At 36.6% G+C, this 21,242-nt stretch overlaps 1 protein-coding gene across 5 annotated transcripts in view; it reads right to left on the bottom strand.

The window, feature by feature from the left end:
* Positions 1 to 21,242, bottom strand: part of LOC122830488 (CUB and sushi domain-containing protein 3-like) — a 240,494-nt gene that overhangs the window by 66,084 nt on the left and 153,168 nt on the right. For 3 of the 5 annotated variants that reach the window (XM_044115818.1, XM_044115820.1, XM_044115822.1), the window contains 10 exons: positions 20,861 to 20,930; positions 19,216 to 19,332; positions 18,104 to 18,313; positions 16,865 to 17,053; positions 15,728 to 15,905; positions 10,766 to 10,911; positions 10,167 to 10,247; positions 9,205 to 9,318; positions 3,457 to 3,645; positions 3,193 to 3,351 (listed from right to left, as the gene is read on the bottom strand). In XM_044115818.1, coding sequence (XP_043971753.1) covers positions 3,193 to 3,351; positions 3,457 to 3,645; positions 9,205 to 9,318; positions 10,167 to 10,247; positions 10,766 to 10,911; positions 15,728 to 15,905; positions 16,865 to 17,053; positions 18,104 to 18,313; positions 19,216 to 19,332; positions 20,861 to 20,930 — 1,453 coding nt within the window. The remainder of the gene's footprint in view (positions 1 to 3,192; positions 3,352 to 3,456; positions 3,646 to 9,204; positions 9,319 to 10,166; positions 10,248 to 10,765; positions 10,912 to 15,727; positions 15,906 to 16,864; positions 17,054 to 18,103; positions 18,314 to 19,215; positions 19,333 to 20,860; positions 20,931 to 21,242) is intronic. The other 2 variants (XM_044115821.1, XM_044115823.1) reach the window with 1 other exon arrangement.

Genomic DNA, 21,242 nt, shown 5'->3' with positions numbered 1-21,242 from the left:
AAAACAAAACAAAAAAAAAACACTAATTTGATTTCCAGAATATGACTAGTTAATGGCCGATGGGACAGAAATTTCAATGGAGAGCTTTGTGCATTCCAATAGCTGTCAACCATTTCTTAAAATCTTCATGGCTGGGAGACAGCAGAGATTTAAGAGGAAAAGACACGTTGTAGTTGAAATCAGTTCCTATTAGAGTCAATCAAGTCAAAAAGGAGTTCCCTTTACAAAATTCATCACACCAACTTGCTTTCAGCACAACACACTTGTGTATTAAAAATAATAGCGAAAAGAACATTAAAATATTTATGTCTTTTCTGCTTTTTGCGCTATTACTGATGCATTTCAAATAGAAAAAGACGTCTGTGCTATTCTTTCAAAGCAGCACTTGCTTTATTAAAGAGTCAATGAAGAATTAAAACCCTCCTAACTTTAGGGAGAACAAAACAGTATGCAGGCCTGGTAGCGACTTCCTTCCTGCCTTATGTGTTTTGTTCATGAAAGCATCTCCCATTGTGATCTATTATTTGTAGACAATGTGTTTTTAAAAGCAGTGATAAACCTCAAAGTACAATATGTCTGTGTAATCACAGCAGACTGATTAAATTCATGTGGTCATATTGTATTCACATAAAAACGCTGCAGCTAAGATGGTTCAATAAATATTTCACAGCAAAAAGAGACCTCCTTGGTGAAAGACAATAGAATATACATTTTTCACTGTATTTTAAAAATAATAGCCTTTTCAGTACAAGTCACTATTAATTCCTTGATGTAGAAAACCCATTTAGAAACCCTTTGATTGATGAATATGGCTGACTTTGTTCCAGTTAGTTGAAAATGCAAATATCTGGTCTTTTTTGATCAGTGAATGCACCACAGATAATCTCTTCATATTGACAACATCCTTCCTTGATGTGGTAGCTATTACTGAGGGGAAGAAGACAGCAAGTTAGATCATGTATGCACTACCTCAGTGTTTAAATAGGAAGTCAGAGGAAGCATACAAATGTTAGAAACTGTTTGAAAGAAAACTGCATTTCAACTGAAACGATTGTGGTTCCTTTAAAGAGTGAGAGAGAGCAAGACTTTCAGCAGTTTAGCTCAGCTCTACAAAACGAGGAAGATTTATTTAAATCTATTTATTTAAAGTTTTGGCAATTTTATCACATATTTATCTGAACAAAAACTGACAAATACAAAAAATTATAAACCTATGAGGGGCATCAGTTGTCTGAAATTGGGTCAGATTTACTTGGTTTACAATGAAACAAAGTGCATGAAAGCCCTGAACTCACACATTTTTTGTGTGCATTTAAGGGAGTGTTGGTACCGACTTTATGAAAGCGTGTTTGGTCAGACATTTGATTTCAAAACTAAATTGAAGCACATCAATTGGAATAAAAAAGCTAAAGGACATGAATACAATGTTTTTTTGTGAGAATCTGCTCAACAGATAAAATAGGATGACAAAGTGTGAAAGAGAGATTTGTGTATTTGTTCTAGAGGAATTTTGGATTCAATTATGAAAACTATTTGCCAAAGCAAAATAATTGTACTGGAGGAAAAAAAAATGGAATAACCTTGGACCTCCTCCCTAAACTAATTAATTAAAAGAGCCAAATGTTTTGCTGTCCTGCTTTTTTCTCCTTCATGTTGAGCATTTGTATTTTCCTCTTCCCTTTTGGGGAGCAGTGGGGTGGGGAGACAGGAGGTATGTGTTGTTCTGCTTTGCTTTCAAGTACAGAGATTTGTAATGTTGATGAATGGCCAGAAAATCTTGAGGCTTATTCTATAATGATAAGCTTCAATTTCCTTGAATTGTAGCTGTTTATAGATCTTTTAGCAAATGCCAGACTACAGTCACATTTCTTAGCACCCCTGGAAGCATGTGCAAAAAGCCTCCAAATGAATTACTCTTGGATTGCAGTAGCAGAAACTAACACTAAAAGATATTCAGAAAGTTAAACTTTTAAATGAAGGGGGGAAAGGAAAATCTGTTTCTAACAAAATCAAGATCAGCACAGCTGTTGATACATTCGACAACTTTTTGAAAAAATAAATATACATAGGGCATTTTAATCACGCTGATCAGAGCTTATTAGATCTTGCATTTAGTCCTTTAAAGTTTCCATTTAAAATATGTAAAGCTAACCACTTCAAAAGTGGTATGTTGAAGTTTCAAGGTCTTTATATCAACCCTGAGAACTGCTCATGCTAACTGAATTTTTAAGACGGATGCAAGAAAAAGAATGTTTCAGTCCTACCATCACCAATATAAACAAGCGTAAAATACTAGACCTGCATAAACTTTATTTAGTGCTGTTTGCTTTAGTAAGTTTGACCTTTTCAGAAACAGACACTACGTATGGTGGAGGATCTTGGATGCCTTCCAAAAGTCCACGTAACACACATCATCTTTGACATCTTTGACAAATCAAAGACATTTTAAATACAAATCTGGTGAACTCTATCAGAAACTGAGAGTAGAACATTATTAATTCAGTAGGAAAATGATCCAGGACCATATAGAAAAGCTGTTCAGTGGAATAATTAAAGCTCTTAGTCAGCTCTGACTTTGTTAAATCACAATAACCGTTGTTCTATTGGTAAAAGCGTGTTTTATGTTTTACAAAGTATTATCATCAGATGCAATAAATACTGCGTGATCAATACTTTTGTAAAAAAAAAAAAAAAAAAAGAAAAAAAGACAATTACATTTTAAACATTAACTTAATTTTAATTGAATACTTAAACCATTCATTGAAATTTTCTAAAACACTTTTCAGAGGGAAAATTTGCTGCAGTAAAATGATTGACAGATTGCAAGGCGTTTTGCACATTTATCAGGGTAGCATAGGCAAGTTTATTTCCCCTACATCATTTGGGTACAATTTAGACTAACAACTGTCCATCAGTGAAATGTTATATGTAATTCTAACCCAATGACATAAAACAAAAATTTACATTTCTCTCACAGCTTGTTAGATATCATACTTAAAGGAAGTGGTTTTGCCTGCATTCCCAAATCAGCGAAAATGTTTAACCATTGATCTGTACACTCCCAACTGGCAGTATTTCTACTTCTCAGCCACACATTAAATTTCTTTGGTTCAGTAAATCTGTCCCCAATTCTAGTTAAATATAACATTTGTTAAAAAAAGAAGAGAATATGATTATAAGAAGGATACATACTTTGATACTCACCCACATATCTGATGTGGAAGCCGCGACGGTTGGTGGCGTGGTCAGTGGACCAGCGCAGTAGCAGCTGGTGGCCAGTGGTTGTCAGATTGAACGGCGTTTCTATGTCGCCGCTGAGTGTTGAAAGGCTCTGACTATAGATGTTGGGACCTAGGATTAAGTCACAGCAAAATGCAAGCATAAGTAGACCAAATGCTTTGTTTGACTTTTTAAATTCAGTGTAAGACTATTATTTCAGATCATGTTGTTACATACCATCGAATATTTCCAAGATATCAAACTCTTTTTCAGTCTCAAATAGTTCAAAGTTCAGAGTTATGTTGTAGCCCTTCTCTACATTGATTAGCCAGGAGCACGTCTGAAGATTGGAGTAGTTTTCAGGGTAACCAGGACTTAAGATCTCCCCCGTTGAGTCGAAGCGGACCTCATATGCTGGACATTGCACTACAGAAATAAATATGGAGTCAACATTCATTTTAAAACAAGAGAAAGAGAAACAGGGATAAGTAAAAAATAAAAAATTATGCAAAAGCACAGTGAGTACACAAAGACAATCAACAATAACAAGAGAAACAGAAGACAATAAAGCAGAAGAAACTGGATCAGAGAAAGGGTAAGATAAATTATTAGGGAAGAATAAATTACACAAGGAAGTCATGAATCAATCACATTTTAGGGAACTGACTGATATTCCACCAAAGGCTGAAGCTGATGCTGTCACTGGGCTCCTTTAAAATCACTCTTTCAAATAATGAGAGTCAGCAGGTTAGACATTCACTTTTCATGGAAAATGATGCGTGTGCAGGCATGTGCGTAAATGTGTGTGGGTGGGTGTGTGTGTGTGTGTGTGTCCGTGTTTCATTTCCTGGCGGCTGCCATGTGAGAAATAATGACAGTCCTGTTACTTTATTTTCCTGCTTTGTTGGTGCTAGAAGCTGGACTTGAAGGCTGGTAGTGAAATAACATGGTGCATATAAAAGGTTAATGTGAACAACTACTCCAGATAAAAAGGTCAAGGGAGAAACGTGGACATTTATCAAAGAGAAGAAAAAGAAGAAAATATTGAAAATACTGTAACACAGAGAATGATCATGCTGCAAAGTTATTGGGAAACTTTATACGTTTGGCTCGAAAGGAATCTGGGGGTCATGACCTAACCCAGCAGGAGAAAAACTTGAAATCACACAACATAATAATACAACACACTAATAGCCCTCTGTGGTTACTAGTGATTTAACAGCAACTGGTTTTATTGATTGCTGTGATAACATCTCTGTTTATTAAAATTACCTTTAAAATGATAGTAATATTAAGCCAGCAGGTAATAACCACAATATTAAAAGCTTCGACCACATCATATAACACTAAGGCACTGTTTTTTGGACTTTATATGTTCAATTTCTTTTAGGATGTCCTGTTTGTTTTTTTAAATAAAAAAAATGTAGAAAATAACATAAGTTGTCAACTAAAAATTACAACTTAAATATTAAAAAATATTCTAAAACATGGTCATACATATGAATAATTTGTGCTCAACTGTACTTCTGCTCAGAAGAAATTGTGAACAAACTCATATACAAATTTAAAAAAAAATATGCTTTTGTGGACCCCATGCTATTAACTTTAAAATTGAACCTCCCTCCATCCATGGATGGATGGATGGAGGGAGGTTAAATTTTAACATCCATCCAAATATAAAATTTAACATCCATTTCAAAACAGCAAGATAAAAACCAAAAACATTTTGTTTAACCTGTCATAACTGAGATATTAACGTAAAGTTCACCAATTTTTTAAAAATATATGCGGAGTTGCGATGAACAATTAGATTATAGATTAGTATTATTAAAAAAACACAGGAAATATAACCATTCATCCTGTGACACCAAAACACATTCTAAAAAGTCAATGACTGGGATTGAAACCATGACTGGGACTGGAACCATGACTGGGACTGGAACCATGACTGGGATTGAAACCATGACTGGGATTGAAACCATGACTGGGACTGGAACCATGACCGGGATTGGAACCATGACTCCTATCATGGCAGGTTCACACAGAGAAGCTGGTTGCATATGTGCCACGGCCGATTTGCTCTACAAAAATGTTATCTCCGTATGGTATACTAATTGCCGGATTGACTTTTAAATCAGGACTGGATCGAGCATCAAAGTAGGCATGCCACATTGATGTAATAGCAGCCTGGGTTTGTTTGACCTTCAACCATTTGGATTGCTTGTATGTTTGCGTGTGTATGTGTGTGTTTGTACAGGATTACTACTCTGGCTATTTGAACATTTTTATTTCTGCCATTGATTCCAGGAAATAATAAGCAAAACCAGCATTAATGGTTCAGAAATTATGACTCAGTAAGGGGTGGATTTTGTGTTATTTATACAGACAAGTATTTCTTGACATACTTGTCTGTATAAATAAATGTTTAACTAATCAAAATACTGTGATGAATCAATAGATATTGGTAATACTATTTTTATTGTAAATGGCAGATAAATTTTGGTAATACTTTCGAAATACTATGTTTAAATACACGCTATGCTTCTTATCACTGACCTTTTTAATAAGATCTGTGACATCACTTTTAACGGAAATACAAAAAAAATGTTAATTGAAACCACCACAATATCAAATTACATAACTTGAAAACCAGAAACCACAGTCGGCATTTCATTTGCATAGATATAAAAATTCTAAATCATTTTATCCAAAGGTTTGTAAATTACATTTTGTGTTTCCTGCATGTTTATAGCTCATTTGTAAAACCGCAAATTACACAAATAACCTCACAATAGCCTTTCGTCCATGAAGACAAACATGTTACTACCTACAAAGCTGTAACCAGGCCCATTTAGGTGAGCAGCACTCATAATATTTATATTCTCCATTACTTGTTTAATAAACTAACGTTGCCAGGCAACACACACCAAGGAATCCAGTGAGCCCTGTTGGGGCTTAAACTCTTTGAATTGAACTTTTGGTGCAGGGATTAAAAAATGAATCATGAGAGGCTTAAAATGTTTCAAACCCCCTCAATACTGCTACTTCATAAGATAGGCCTATAAAGTACTGTAATATGGATGAGAAACTACCCTGAGAGCCGAAAAAAATGTACAAGCTTTTGGTGGGGGAGCGTCTAGTTGCACATAGAGAGCACATAAAAGAGGTCTGCTCACACGGTTATAAAGAACTGTATATTCATGAGAAAGGCTCCTATACCTATTTCATTCCTCTGAAAAATACAGTAAATTATTTACAGGTAAACAGCAAATATTCACCTCTTATCTCATTAAGCAAAGGATTTCCTCAAAAATTTGTTTTCTAGCTGAATGCAAATTTAGGACTCTATACCGCTAAACTGGCCTGGTCCTAATGCAGAGAGGCAGGAAAACTGATAAAAGTTAGTGGAGGCAATTAAAAAATAAATATGACATGTGCAATCAGAGTTATAATGGAAAGGTTTAGATCAAGGCATTTATTGTTATAAAATGGTCCAGTCAAAGTTCTCACCTAAATCCAATTGACAATGTGTGGCAAGACTTGGGGATGTATGCTAAAAGAAGACTAGGCACAGATTTTAGTCTCCCGGTGTGCGAAGTGGTTCGGAGATGCTACCAAAATGACTTGCAATAGTGATTCCAGTAAAAAGAAATTCCACAAAGTATTGTCTCAAGAGTAAATATACAAATGCTCATATTTTTAATATATTTGTTTTTAAAAAACTGAACTGTTTTCCTCTCACATCACAGTTATGTACTACTTTGTGTTGATCTTTCTCATAACATCCTGGAATCTTACTGTGGTACTTTGTGAAAAAGGTTGAGGGGTGTGAATACTTTTGGAAAGAACTGCATATCAGCTCAGTCACGACTGCATTAGTAAAGCTGGTATATATTTATGTACAGCCCCTACATTTTTCCTACGCTTCCATGTCGACAGAGCCTGAATACATATTTCTGAAAAATTTAGGCATAAATTTGCACACTTAAACAAGGGCATTTTAGTGTTGTCTTTAAGGCAAAAAAAGACAACTAAAAATAAAAACGGAATCTAAAAGCATAACAGAATTTTTTCTCCTGGCCTGTTGTCAAGCTGGCAATGGATAAATAGCCCTTGTTACAAGCATGCAGTAGCAGTCTCTTGCCTGTGAATAGCGGGTCAACTCAAATTAAGTTTAACTTTACATGTCCCAAGGAGAGCAATTAGTTTCATGCTGGAGGTGCACAAGGGCATAACATATTCAATGCAAGCAAATGTAATGAATTCTTAAGAGTAAAAATTTGGTGATCCATGAAAATGTCAAGCCACAAATTACCAACTCTAAAATTGTGCTAACTTTGCCAATGTGATCCTTGAGGCCAGTTTTTAGGAAAACTCGAACAAGATGATTGGCCATTTGACATATAAACAGACAATTCTATCACTGATGGTGCCCAATTTAAATGTGTATTTCACTACCTCTGCCATTCAGGTTCTCAGTTTAGGGCATAATTCTTTAGAAAAGCAACCCTTATTTGTTTTGCTTTTTTCTTTAAAGGATATCTCTGTTGTCACAACTTGTACGAGTTTTGTTGAGTTATTCATACGTGCCTTTTTGAACACGTTCTTTGAGAGGAGACATCAAGAAATAGCAGCAGCTATGTGTATTTATCAGGTTTATTTGTAGCACTTACATTTGAATGTGGGTAATTGTCAAAAGCACCAGCTAGTATGAGCTGGATGATTTTGGCAGAGTTCTGAGAAATGAGCTGGGAAAATTCACTTTCCTAGTATTCCCATTTGACTGCACCTCCTTTGCCTTTTCCTGCTGCTTCAGTCACCAAGATGAGATAAAAACATCTTTACACCAAACAAGAATTTAGCTGCGGTTTCTTTTTTTCAAGTTACCTTAAAGGTAACTTGAAAAATTATGAAAAAAAAAAAAAATATTGTAGACAAGCCTTGTGTGGCATACTACAAATATTTTTAGGATCTCTATTACAGATATATTCTTAACAAAATGATTACAGTATACAACTAATTATGACTATTTATACTGATTCAGGGTGGTTGTATACACATACACAAGATATTTTGTTTATATTTTTTAAAATATATTGTTACTTTGTATAAAAAAAAATCACATAGCATCATAATAAAACATGTTTTATTTTATTATAAAATAATAAAATTATTATTTTATTTTATGTAAAAAAAACAATAATTGTATTTATTATAATTGTAATGTGAATGCTGTAGCAAGGCAATGTTTTATTGCATTTTTCACAACATTCTATTCTTTTTTCTTTGCACAACCTGATGTTAATATTATGGTAAGTAAAAAAAAATACTTTTGATTCAGTGTTACTGTGTACAGCTTTACTTGAGATTCATGTATTAAAATAAACCCACTCAAATTCCAAATAAAATAATATAAGGAGAAGAAAATCAAAACACCAGATAGATAGTAGATAGTAAAAATAGTAATAGATAGTAAAAAGAATCCAAATCACCCAAGCTGCATCCCATGTCCTTTCATAAACATCAGATCTGGATATGAGAGCTACACATTTTTAAAACGCTCGGATTACAAGTTCAATGTTATGAGATTTCAGAGATGAAAAAAATATCATAATGAAACCTGTTGATCTTTAATTGGTCTCAAACTGATCCTCAGCAGATACACTTGGATTCTTGCAGAGGGCTGGGCCGGCTTTGTTCCAAAAACCTTCAAACCCCGATCCTGATGAAGAACAGTGATGCCGTTTGCCGCCAGTATACTGCTGGAGGGCGGCCTGCTGGCTGTCTGTCTGTTAAATGATGCATCAACCGTGAGTGCTGCTGACTGCAACCAACCCTGGCAGAGTGGTGTCAAGTGCACTCATAACAGTATGATTACACAGACACATAAATAAAAAAGCACACTGGCACAAACATGAAAAACATTCCAACACCTTCACAACAACATATTCATTGACCCATAAACATGCACTGCGCAAAACCAACCTTGACAGACTGGTGGCGGTCCATCCATCTGTAGCCTCTCTCCAAGTCGGCAGGTCAGAATCTCGCTGCCCACCAAGGTGAAGCCTGGCTGGCAAGAGTACCGGATAATGTCTCCTGTGGGGTCATTTATGCCGGCGATCATGCAAATACAAACACAAGAGGCAAAAATTGGACGTGAGAAAAAGATCCATGAATTTGTCGACCCAAGCAGCCTGAGACGTATGAAAGCACACCGACACCCACTCACACACAGGGATGTCGTTAACTCTCCTCAGCAACAGCACTGGAAACAGTAATCAACTACACATTTCCTAATGAAGATTGACATCCTCTAGAACTTAAGGCACTTCATTAAATTACACAGCCGTACACTTGCACACCAACACACTTGCACACCAGCACACGCTAAAAATGAAAACTACACACAAATTCAAAGGCTCAAAGTAAGTCAGCCACTGGCCACATGACTTCCACTTCACTTTACTAATTACTTCTGAGCACTGAAAACACAAACAGCTTATAAGTACATCTAATTAGCCCTGCCTTCAAACTAATATTTTAATGCATGAAGCATGAATAGATGGGAACACTTAAAAGGATGAGCAGAGTAAAGGGGACACAGACACCCGAGATAGAAAAAGATGGTAGAGGCTACAATAAACACATGCCTAGGTTCATTAACGTGGATAAATGCATTTGGTCTAATACAAAAGCAGAGCAGAAAATAAAAGTTTCAGATCATCAACAATATTAAGAAAGACACCATAAAGAATCCTGTAGACCAAAAAGTCAAAATCCACCAAATGAATAAATTATTTTTAGATGAAGAGAATTTTATATGCGTATGCCTGCTTGTTTTGTCCTTTGTTGGATGTCTATGCAGATGCACCTTTGTCAAGGGAAAGCTGATTCTATTGCACAATGTCCCAGCCTGTAAACGAGCAAAATAAAATGAGACAAACCTATTTCAAACTCGTCATCATCGGTTAGGATAGTGGCGTTGGCGACGGGAGGGGGTGGCTGACAAGTTCTCAGCTGGTAAGCTGTTGGAGGGAGAACAAACAGTGAACTCTGCAACAAGAGTGTATATGTGCACTAAAAAACATGTGGGAGAGAGAAGCATATAGAGACAGAGACAGTGTAAGCACATCTTCTATTCGGCCCCACAAGTCTTGTCTCTTCCATTATACCAAAAGCTGATTAGATCATAAATTGCTGCCTATCACTGTTCATAATCATCAAAAAATATAACTAATTTAGCGGCGATGGGGTGCATTTTATTATTAATCAACTTCCCTTCAAAAGACGCTTTTATATTGCAGACAAAAAAACAGACATAAGGAGTCATCCATCATTTATCACCATACATAACTGGAAGAAATACAATAAAAAAATGACAAGACCAAGAGAAAAAGGGAAATTAAGAAATTTTAAATATAAGAGAAGAATGAGCAATCAGTCTCTGCTCACTTCAATATGAGGAATATTGAGGACCAATTGAATAAACTCAAAGAAATGTGGAACAAAGTGTGTTCTGAGCTGGTGTCAAAGGGAAACTTACCATAATAATGGAGCTCGAAGAAGCCGCTGGTGCTGAAGTCGCTGTGAAACTTGATGAGGACCTGATTAGCTGTGGTGGACACACCTTCCTGCAATGACGTGCCACTGAACTGGCCAATTTGAGGCGAAGTTTGGTCGGGTCCATCCCTGATATCGAGATACAGATTGGTTAGGAATGGTGGATGGAGAGCAAAAGCAGAAATGACTTCTGAATAAATAGTAGCTGGGATCAAAGAGCAGGTCTATTTATCCCCAAGCGACCTTGTCGAATCAGCAGACTCCCAACAGATTGAGAAAAAGTTTCACTAACAGAACTTTGCTATAGGTTGCTTATAGAGGGTAAAGCAATGAAATGCCCCCATGCACCTTTCAGCCATGACGCATACTGATGAAGGAAAGGAAACATCAACTGAACTTTTTTTTTTTTTTAGAAAAAGTAAATAAATATGGTATTCGGAACTAAAAAGTGAAAAGGTTTGATAATTCAAAAATAAATAAATCATTATTACTGACTTATAATTGGATACGAATAGAGCAATTTAAGATTGTCATCCAGAAGCAGTCTAGAGAGAAAAAAAACTGGTACTACTGTCTACGGTTTCTAATACAAGCTACGCTATTTTGTCAAAATCAAATTATTTCTTTAATATTCTATACCGAGTTTTACAGCAACTCCCTTCTCCACATACGCACATAAAAAGCAGTGCTTCACCTCTGCTCCTCATAAAATGAATTAATAGCTTCCTAAAGCAGGAAGACGAGGAAAAAAAAATATTTCAAATTATAGTTCTTAAAGAAAAATCAGAACATAACCCAAAGATGGAAAAAAAGCCAAAATTATTTGTTTGGTGCACAAATACTTTCTTTTTTTCTATCCTTCATGGATTCACAATAATATGTGGCAACTTCTATGATCATGGATGCTTTCACTTGCACATAAACTATACTTTCATACAAGCTCCCACCAGATTTCCTAGCATATCTATAATGTATGAAACAAAAGGTAATGTCTACTACAGCCACTGAAACAGTTAAACCATTGCATGAGTGTGCGGTAAAAAAAAGAAGATTGGCAGGCTGATTAATGCTCATAGGAATGTACTCTTGTGTGAAATTGTTTAAATATACTGAGCCTTGCAAAAAAATGTCATACCTGCTAGGCCTTTTCACACCATCACATCACAACAAAACAGTTCAGTCCATTTTATCCACTTCATAACTTTGAAATGCACGGTTTTCAATATTCTTTCACAGATAAAGTATGGCCTGCACTTATATTCACTTCCTATGGGTCATTACTTACAGGCTTTCTTTTATGACATTAAAATCATAATGAACCTACTCATCAGTGTATGCATGTGTGCATGAATGACTGAATGTAGTGTGAAGCTCTTCGAGGTCCTCTGAACTTGATAAAGCCCCGTCAATATGAGTACAGTCCATTTACCATTTACAATCAGTTCCATCCACCTGTCACTTCAGGTGAATGTGGTTGCAGTCGGACCATACTTTCTATTTTTGATGATGGATTACAAAATTTCTTTGACATGTTTAAAACTTGACACTGTTGTTTTTTTTTTTTAAATAGATCATGTTTTATAATCCAAAGCTGCTTTGAACTTCTCCATATCTTAATCACTGATGTGTGCAGTGTTATGCTTGGTCTTCATGATACTTCAAGAACAAGATGATGTTCCAAAATCTGCTTAAGGTCAAAATGATGTTTTGAGGCAAATGATGGTAAGTCCCAAAACGCAACGTTGAAAATGAAGTCAGGTGTGATGGTCAAAATGTGAAGTTTTAGAAACAAAGTTGGAAATAAGCCACTGGCAGAGTTCACAGAAGGCAATTTTTTGGGGCTGAATTTAGAGTAAGTTGCTTCAGTATTCTTTCTGGAAAGAACTACTGAAGGACATACAGACGTTTAATTAGGGTGCCTCTGGGTTTTGTTTCCAAAGGGGCCACCTCAGGCAAGTCAGACTGAGAGGAAACCTGAGGTAAACCCCTAATTATATATTCTGTTGGTAAAAAAGACCACAAGATCACCCAGGTAAAGAGAAGTAATACAGAAACCAATTTTATCAGGTACAAAAATTTATATCTGGAAAAAAACGACTAAGATCTGCTCCATAACTTTGCAAAACTCCCTCCCAAAAAAATAGAAGAATTAATCTCCATCTGCTTTTTACACTGTTGAAGAGTTTTGCTAATTAGTTGTATCGGGAAATATATTTGTGTCAAAGTTGCAACAAAGGTCCAAATTAACAACAAAATACTGTCCGCAATTCCGAATGAATAGCTGAATGAATGGGTGGATTGCTTTGGGGTAATAAGAGACCTTGCCATTAGCAGTAAAGCCATTTGTAAGGGACACTGATTCCAAAACACAGAATCACCTCTGCTAATGAGACGAGGAGGAGTGGAGGGGTGGCATCTTTACCCCCCGTTAGACAGTCAATTAAGAACAACTCAGAAGTGATTTCTTTATTTCACAACAGACAGAAATTCAAAAGAGAAGAAAATACTACTCTAAAAGCTTAGTAAGGAAAGAGATTTGATCACTGGCTCTTTCAGAGGACTTTAGCCATCATCAGCAAAATGATGGACACAAAATACTGTTCTTGTATGTATGTATGCCTTTAATATCTTATGTACTTAAAAAAAGCTTATGTCAGTTTCATTTCAGAGTCATCAGCAAAATCGGAGGCTGTGGTCGAGCAAGAAAATGAAATTTTGCCATCAGGGGACAAATTATTTATGCAGCCTTTCATTTAAAACCAGTAGCACCAGTAGTTCTCTCTTCATATAGTATGAATGGTGACCTCAGTGCTGTGAGACATTTTTTTATTCTTTATCACCCAGGGGGACAGCTCCATAACTGCCTGAGGCTTACGACTCATCAGACAGGCTACAAGGGAGGCAAAGGAAGAAGGGCAGACTGAGTGGAAGGCAGCTGGTAAAGCGACAGACGGAAGGTAGCACTGCTTACCGCTGTACAGCTGTCTGTTATCAGCAGAAGTTTCTACAAACCAACAAACATCCCAAGAGGCTCCGACCATAAGTTTTTGTGCTGATGCACATTTCTGTCTTTTAGAGCAACACTCCCAGTGAGTGTTGCTCTAAAAAGCAGAAGTTTTGTGAGTTTGATACGACAAGGGAACTTGGGCTCCCTTTGGTTTCTCTTAGTCAATCGCATTCTCTGTGACAATATATTTTGCTCTTAGGGGGTAAAACTGGGGAGAAAAAAAACAAAATGAGGTCACCAATGTCAAGCAGGGTCAAAATCTTTGAATGGCTGTTGGCTCAATTAATCGCAGTGTCACAGCACAAGCTGTGAGCACAACATGTCCAAGTGGCCTCTGGCCTCAGCCCTTTGTCAGCTGTTGGATCCCTTCTGTGCAACTTCAGCTTGCATCGCGACATGAACATGATTTGCAAGCGAATATCTAAGTTAGATTCCAGCTTTGTCTTAAAAACATAGGAGCTATTCCATTTGTAATTGTATTTAAAGTAATGGTTAAAATAAAGTAAAACCTTTTTAAATTTTATGGCTTTTTGATTTATTCTTACCAATTTCATGGCACAGCATTTTTCAAAAGCTTTGGTTTTCAAAATAAAAAAGATTACACAGTACATGTATTACTGAGATATGAGAGAAGTTTATTCATTAAGTAATATCAGTTTTCTCCAGCTGTATGGAGAACAGAATGAAGAAGTAAATCCCCTTCCCCATGTGTTGTTATGCACTGCCAGTGCTGAACATCAGTACAAAATATAACCATGGCGTGGAAATTAAAGGAGAGTCACTCATCTATCATGACACTTTGGACTTTCAGTTTTGTCACTTTGATTTTCACTGTGTGTTTTGTGTTCTTACTAATCTCCATCTTCTAGCATTATTACAGTGTTTACTTTATTGTGACGCCTTTTATTAAAATAAAAAAAACACAATTGTGTGGTGTGGTTCTACATAGCTGACAGTTTAAATTTTAGAACCTGGTCATTGATAAAACTGTGAAATTGAAAAAGGATAGTTTGCTTTCATAATGACTGCTTATAATACAACCACAGAACAACTTTGACATTGTTCAACGCTCTAAGACCAACAGAGATAAAGTTTATTTGCTATGAACAGGCACACAAAAAAGGACAATATGAATGAAAAAACATAGTGCCCCGTTAATTTCCTTTTAGTGCAAGAAGGTTAAAAAAAATAAGCACTATTATTTTTGGTTTACCTGATGTCTGTATGGAATGATGATTATCAGTCTTTGTACCACTAACATCAACCTTACTTGCCGTGTTGACCGATGCTCCTACATTCAATCACATTTCAGGAAATGCAGATGAAGGTTAAAAAAGTTGTGTAAACGGATATTGCATATTTGTTTATATCGCAGACATATTCGTTCTTACCAATATGACCAAGCATTAAACCAAATCTTAAAACATCAGAGAACACAAGTTCTCTATAGCTTTTATAAAAATGGAGGTTAAAGTAAAACAAATGTCAAAAGGGGAGTAGAAACAATTTTCACTACAAATTATAAAACCTGGTAGCACTGGCAGTGTGGTTTTAAAACAGTGATGTATGCAGAATCAGAACATGCTTCCAGAGGAAATGAAATTCCCCTTTTGACAGTGTTGATGCATACCTATCAACAAAGCCGTGAGTGATGGACTACATTTACAACATTCAGAACATGGAAAACCTCAGCAGTGAAAAATGAGCTCTCTCACCTTCAATTGGACTCAATTTCAAGGAAATGGAGGCGATAAAAACTTTAACCAGTGTTGTAAAAAAAACAACAAAAAAACTATTGAATTGTTTTACTCAACTCCTAAACAGTACATAGGAAAGACTTGCTGCCTTTAACGGTAAGGCTCACAGAAAACAAATGTTTTATGTGTGCCATAGCATGACAATGAACAAATTTAAACTAAAGGAGGAATTGGAACTCACCAAACTGTGATGTAGTCATAGATGGGCTCTGTATTGATAACAGAGAAATTTATGTAGATTCCATATCCTGGAGGTACTCTGACAGTCCATGTGCAGTCCTGGAAGTGTGGGTACTCGGCAGGGTGTCCAGGGGAGTAAATTGTACCATTCAAGGATGTTATATTCCCACCACAGAGAGCTGCGGGGAGGAGAGGTAGATAAAGATGATCGATGAAAAATAGAAAGCCACTCTTTTCCTTCAGTTGTAAAAATTACTTTTAAGTCTGTATTGTCCATAACTGTTGATAAAAACAAGCCATAATAACGTGGTTTGGTGTGTCACTGAGACAACAGAGAGGGGATGTCCCAATCAGATGCCACTGACAACTTGATAACCCCGAATAACTTTGAAAATGAAACCTTCTCTGACATGATCTCCCATAAAAATACTGCCCAAAGGACTGAAAAAAACGCTGGGAGATGAAAGGAGCAAAGCAAAAGCTGCAGATCCTAAAAACTGAGATTAACTGATGCTCACCTGAACGGTTCCTCGTTGCTTCGCTTAACTGATGATAGATATTTTGGCACCCTAGAGTGACATCTGACTAGACTTTTTGAGATTTACAATGTACCCAGGCATTTTCAGCTTTTGTCGTAAAGGACTTGCAAATGCTCCACAAATCACTATAATGTTCTGTAGTTTATTTTTTAGCAAAGGGTTGGTATTTTTGGTGAGTCAGATGCTTTTATCTTCCAGAATAAAGAATATGATTACAAGCAGTCATAGGAACCCCTTATTTATTATTTTTTTTTTAAAGAATCACTTCAAGGATATTTCTATTGTATGTCTTTATGACAGAATGACATATGCTGCCATTTTAGTCCCATTTTGAAGATGTTATATAATTTCCCCAGATTATTTCATATTTAACCACAAAGTTTGAAGCTGCCAGATTAAAGGTTACTCACAAAAACACATTTTTAATTCATAGAAAAGCTGCATTAATTTGGAGATAATGCTTTCAGAGACTGATAAGTAACAGAGAAGATGCAGTGCTAATTCTTTAATGCTGTTTCTGTAGACGAAATTCACTAAAAAAGGGAAAAGACAAGACAGCAATACACAAATGCAGCTTGAAAGACACAGCAGGGCCTCACCTTCACAGCGGGGTATGGGGTGATTCCAGTTTCTGCTGACTCCATGCAAACATGTGAGAGAGGCCTCTCCGATCAGAGTGTAACCTGGCAGACACTCAAAGGAAATGGTCATCCCCACACTGTAGTCCTGACCGATCACTATGCCATTCCGAAATGGACGTGGGTCGGGACATCTCTGCAGCTCGTATGCTGTAGGTACAATTCCGAGAAGTTGTCAGTGAGCAAATGTTTATTGCCACTGCAAACTTCAATGTATTGTAATTGTATTTTTGGGAGAAGTGCATAGCTGTGAAGTGGCTACATGTGCACAAAATAAATGCAATAATGGACCAAGCTTTAAACTCAAGTAGGTGTAGTTCCATCGGTTATCAAAACTTGAAAAAGTATGACAACTGCAAAACTACCAAAGCACGGCTGTCCAGCCTGCGAGCCACGCAAAAGGCTCACTAAATTTCAGAGGGAGCAGCAATTATTGGTGATGCAGCCCGTAAATTTAGGTGTGGTGAGTAGAGAATCATTGTTAAAGTCATAAGTATTTGTTTAACTTTTTCCACAACACAAGTAAGAAACATAGCAGGGATATGGGAAAATGTGCCCTGGTCATCAAAGAGCAAAATTAAACTTTTTAGACTGCCATACATCTAATATGGCATGTGTGGAGGAAAACCAACACTGCACACATTACACCATACTTACTGTGAATCATCACAATGTGGAATGCTGGTTTTGATTGGCACACCTGACTTTTAATATTTTTATTTTTAAATAAATTTTAACTTACTATGCATTGCTTAAGTGTTGGTCTGTTACATAAAATCCCCCCAAAATTTGAAGACTGAACTTTTAAAGTGACAAAAGGAGAAGAAGCTTAAGGGGTGTTAATACTTTTGCAAGGGACTATAAACAGTACAAGCTCTTCTATTCTACTTTGTGAATGTCAAATACATTTCACCTTTGTGAAACTTAAAAATACAAAGTAGAATGTCATAAAAAATATTTTTTCATCAAAGATTTTTTTGAGACAGGAATAGTCATTAGATGTCAGAGAGTTTAAATTTCAAGAACATAAGCTTTATGGCTCAGAAGACATTCGTGGGGAATCAAAGTTCTTCATTTTTGTCACCCTTTTGTCATCCTCTCTTTTCAAGTCCATTTAAATGGTGGCTTTTTACAATTCTTCCACTTCACCTGGTGCTATTACAAAAAACAATTTCAACAAAACCAATTTTTGTTTCTTACCCTGGTAGACAATGTGGAAACCAGGCTTGTTCTGGGAATAGTCACTATGAAAGAAGAGTGTGGTCTCGTGCGTGGTGCTAAAGAGAGAATTGGGCACCACAGGGCCACTGAATCGATCTATCACTGTCCCTGTCTCCAGAGTCCCACTGCGCACCTCCAAATAGTCATGAACAGGCTCTGTGGAGAAGTTCAGAAACTGCAGGTGGATCCCTAAATTGCAAAAAAGAGAAAGTTAAAGTCAAAATGAAGGATTGTGGATTAACATCTGGAATAATCTTCTGATATATTAGTTCAGATTTCATGAGTAAATCTTGAAAACTCTTTGTGACTGAACTAAGGCAGTATGTACAATTGTTTGCATGCAAATATCTGTGACACTGTTTACATCACACCATTAGTAAGACAATTTCAAATGTTATCAGCTGATTTCTGTTCAGTAGAAGAACAATAAATGTCATCTTACAGTACTTATGAAAGGTCTTCTCTCTCACTCTAATCTTTCAGACAAGGTAAAGTTTTAATTAAGAAAAGCTTGTTCTTTAAAAAGAAACTTCCTTCCCTAATCCACGCATCACTGCTTTTCTTTGAGACTCTGACCAGGCATTAAGGGCTTATTATATTCCATCCATTCATCAAATCTGTCATGTCACAGTCAAAATATAACCTGTTACAAGAATCTAAAAAAGTAACCTTCAGCAGCAAGAGTGGAGAGCAGCTTGCTACAGAAAATCCCAATCTTGACAATAAAACAGTTGAATGTCTAGTAAGAGCTTTCTAAGCTTTTTAAGTATTAGATTAATAAGCAGAAGTTTCTGGGAATACAACAAAGAAAAATACAAAGAGATATTCATTTAAATGTTTAGGTTATGAAGCCACTTATGTATTTATTCTGTCTGTAAATGAGCGAAAGTTTGACTATTACTTCCACAGCTTAGCACAATCATCACGAGTGGTCCTATTTACTTGTTTTTAGCACAATAAAAAAGGGAAAAGACAAGAGAGAAGCACTAAGAAAATAGGCACAGACAACATAAGGACTAGCACAAAAAAAGACGACAGAAGAGGAGGCAGAGAAAAGAAAACAAGAGGGGGATAGTGGGCGGGTTACAGACCGAAGCCAATGGGGAGTTGAACTCTCCAGGTGCAGTCCAGGCTGCTCTGGTAATTCCCTGGAAAGCCTGGACTGAGAATGACGCCGCTGAAGTCTGTCATGGAGCCTCCGCACTGGGCTGAGGGAGACCAACCGAAGAGAAAGAACATGTCACTTTTCCACAGAGCGGCTCAAAGGGAAAACAAAGACAACAAACAACTAGGGAGCTAAATATGCATTGGGGCAAAGAGCATATCGCCTTAATGTTTGGGTGTGTGTGTAAATTCCTTTTCACGCATTACTGCTCAAGACTTGTACAAAAAAGGATGTGGGTGGGCCTGCTGTGTTTAAAAAAAAGAAACAAAAATGGTTCATTCAGTTGAGCAAATTGTATTTTGTATGTGCTTATTTTGTGTTAATTGTGCATTTATTCTACTGGGGCTCCGTCTCTTCTGGAGTGAATAAAAGTTGCTCCATAAGGCCGGTCATGCAAACCTGCTTGGGCCCTGTCCTTGTTTGATGGGGCTCTGAATCGTAATAAATGAATTTAACAATATTCAACACACCAACTGTTTTGCTCAGGAGTGAATGTGATTACTCTATGCTCTCTCCAGGCTCTTTTGACGGCGTTGGAGAACATTTTACCTTGCTGTGAAGGTTACAGTCATCTCTCTCTCTCACTCTACCAAGCCTTACACAAACAGCAAGGTGAATATAATTTTATTAGCTGCCTGCTAAATTTTTTTCCTGTATTGCTGATGTTTTTGAAGCATTTAAGAGCTAAGGCAAAAGGAGCAAAAAACTAATATAGTGGAAAAAAAATGTGTTTTGGTAGTGGGGGCATCCTGCTTGACCTACTTGTGTTTTGTGAAATGGAAGTAAAGGCAAAAGCAGAGGAGAGGCACTTTTCAGGGTGCTGTGCTGTTTGTGCAGGGGCACGCAAATGCTTTGATGTGGGCTCATAAGCAACAAAATGAATACTGATCTCGGGGTGTTTGAGTGAGTTTATGTGCATTAAACAACAAAGGAGTTAAACCAACAAGTGAACATGTGGAGCTAGGAACATGGCTGTCAACAGCAAAGCTGGGATTTATGACTTTGCTTAACTCTAAAGACTGGAGGCAGGGAATATTTACACGAGGAATGCAGTGTATGCGCTGGTTGTAGTTAGTCAGTGGTTTCAGCCATTGTTAGAGTGTGTGTACATTGGTGGGCAGAAACACTGGGGTGTTAAAAGAGAATATACAGTGCTGCCTTGGTAATCTTTAAACTCTATCATGGTGGCAGCTCACATCAAAGGAAGTGTCAGGGCGACAACAGAGTCTCAACGGGGAGATCAGAATTCAAGCAAAGTCCTATTGATTCTCAACTCAAGTGGAAAGCAGAGCATCTACCCTCTAAATCAACAGCACACAAACATGATCCCTAACAATGAAACATGGTTTTATACAAAAAAGCCCACTTTTTTCTTTTTCTTTTTTTTTAGGACATTGATTTACTGTTTCATTGTATGTGGCGAGAGGAGTGAGTTAAGTGTTAACAAGTGAGTAAGAAACAATGAGTGGAAAAATGTGAAAAAAACAAGTCAGGGTCTGTTTGATACTGTAAACCCACATTAGAACTTCATTAAAATCATGTGCATAATAAAATATAGAAGGAAACATTACCTATACACAGAGGTACGGGGTAATTCCATCTCCTGACGGGGCCAGGCATGCAAGTAACATATGCATTACCCTGTTCAAATAAACAAAAAACATTTAGAAACTACTTTAAAATATGTCCAGTAATACAGAAAGTCCTTAGTAACCCTAAGCAATATTTAGAATTTATACATATAAATATATATGTAAACTTAAATCACTGTATTTCAGTTTTTCATGAGCTGCTGGAGGTAGTTTTGTATTTGTTTGGCTTATATTATTATTTATTAACAATATCAGATATCATTGCTGTAATGCACAAGTAGATTTCCCTAGTATTGGTGCCAAAGTGTTATATATATAGCTTATTCAAGTTTTGTAGGTTGCCAGTTTCTTTGTCCAAATA

The sequence above is a fragment of the Gambusia affinis genome, linkage group LG05, assembly GCF_019740435.1.
Source record: "Gambusia affinis linkage group LG05, SWU_Gaff_1.0, whole genome shotgun sequence".
NCBI lineage: Eukaryota > Metazoa > Chordata > Actinopteri > Cyprinodontiformes > Poeciliidae > Gambusia > Gambusia affinis.
The sequence above is the reverse complement of the archived record's forward strand: the minus strand, read 5'-3'. Positions and strand labels throughout refer to the sequence as shown.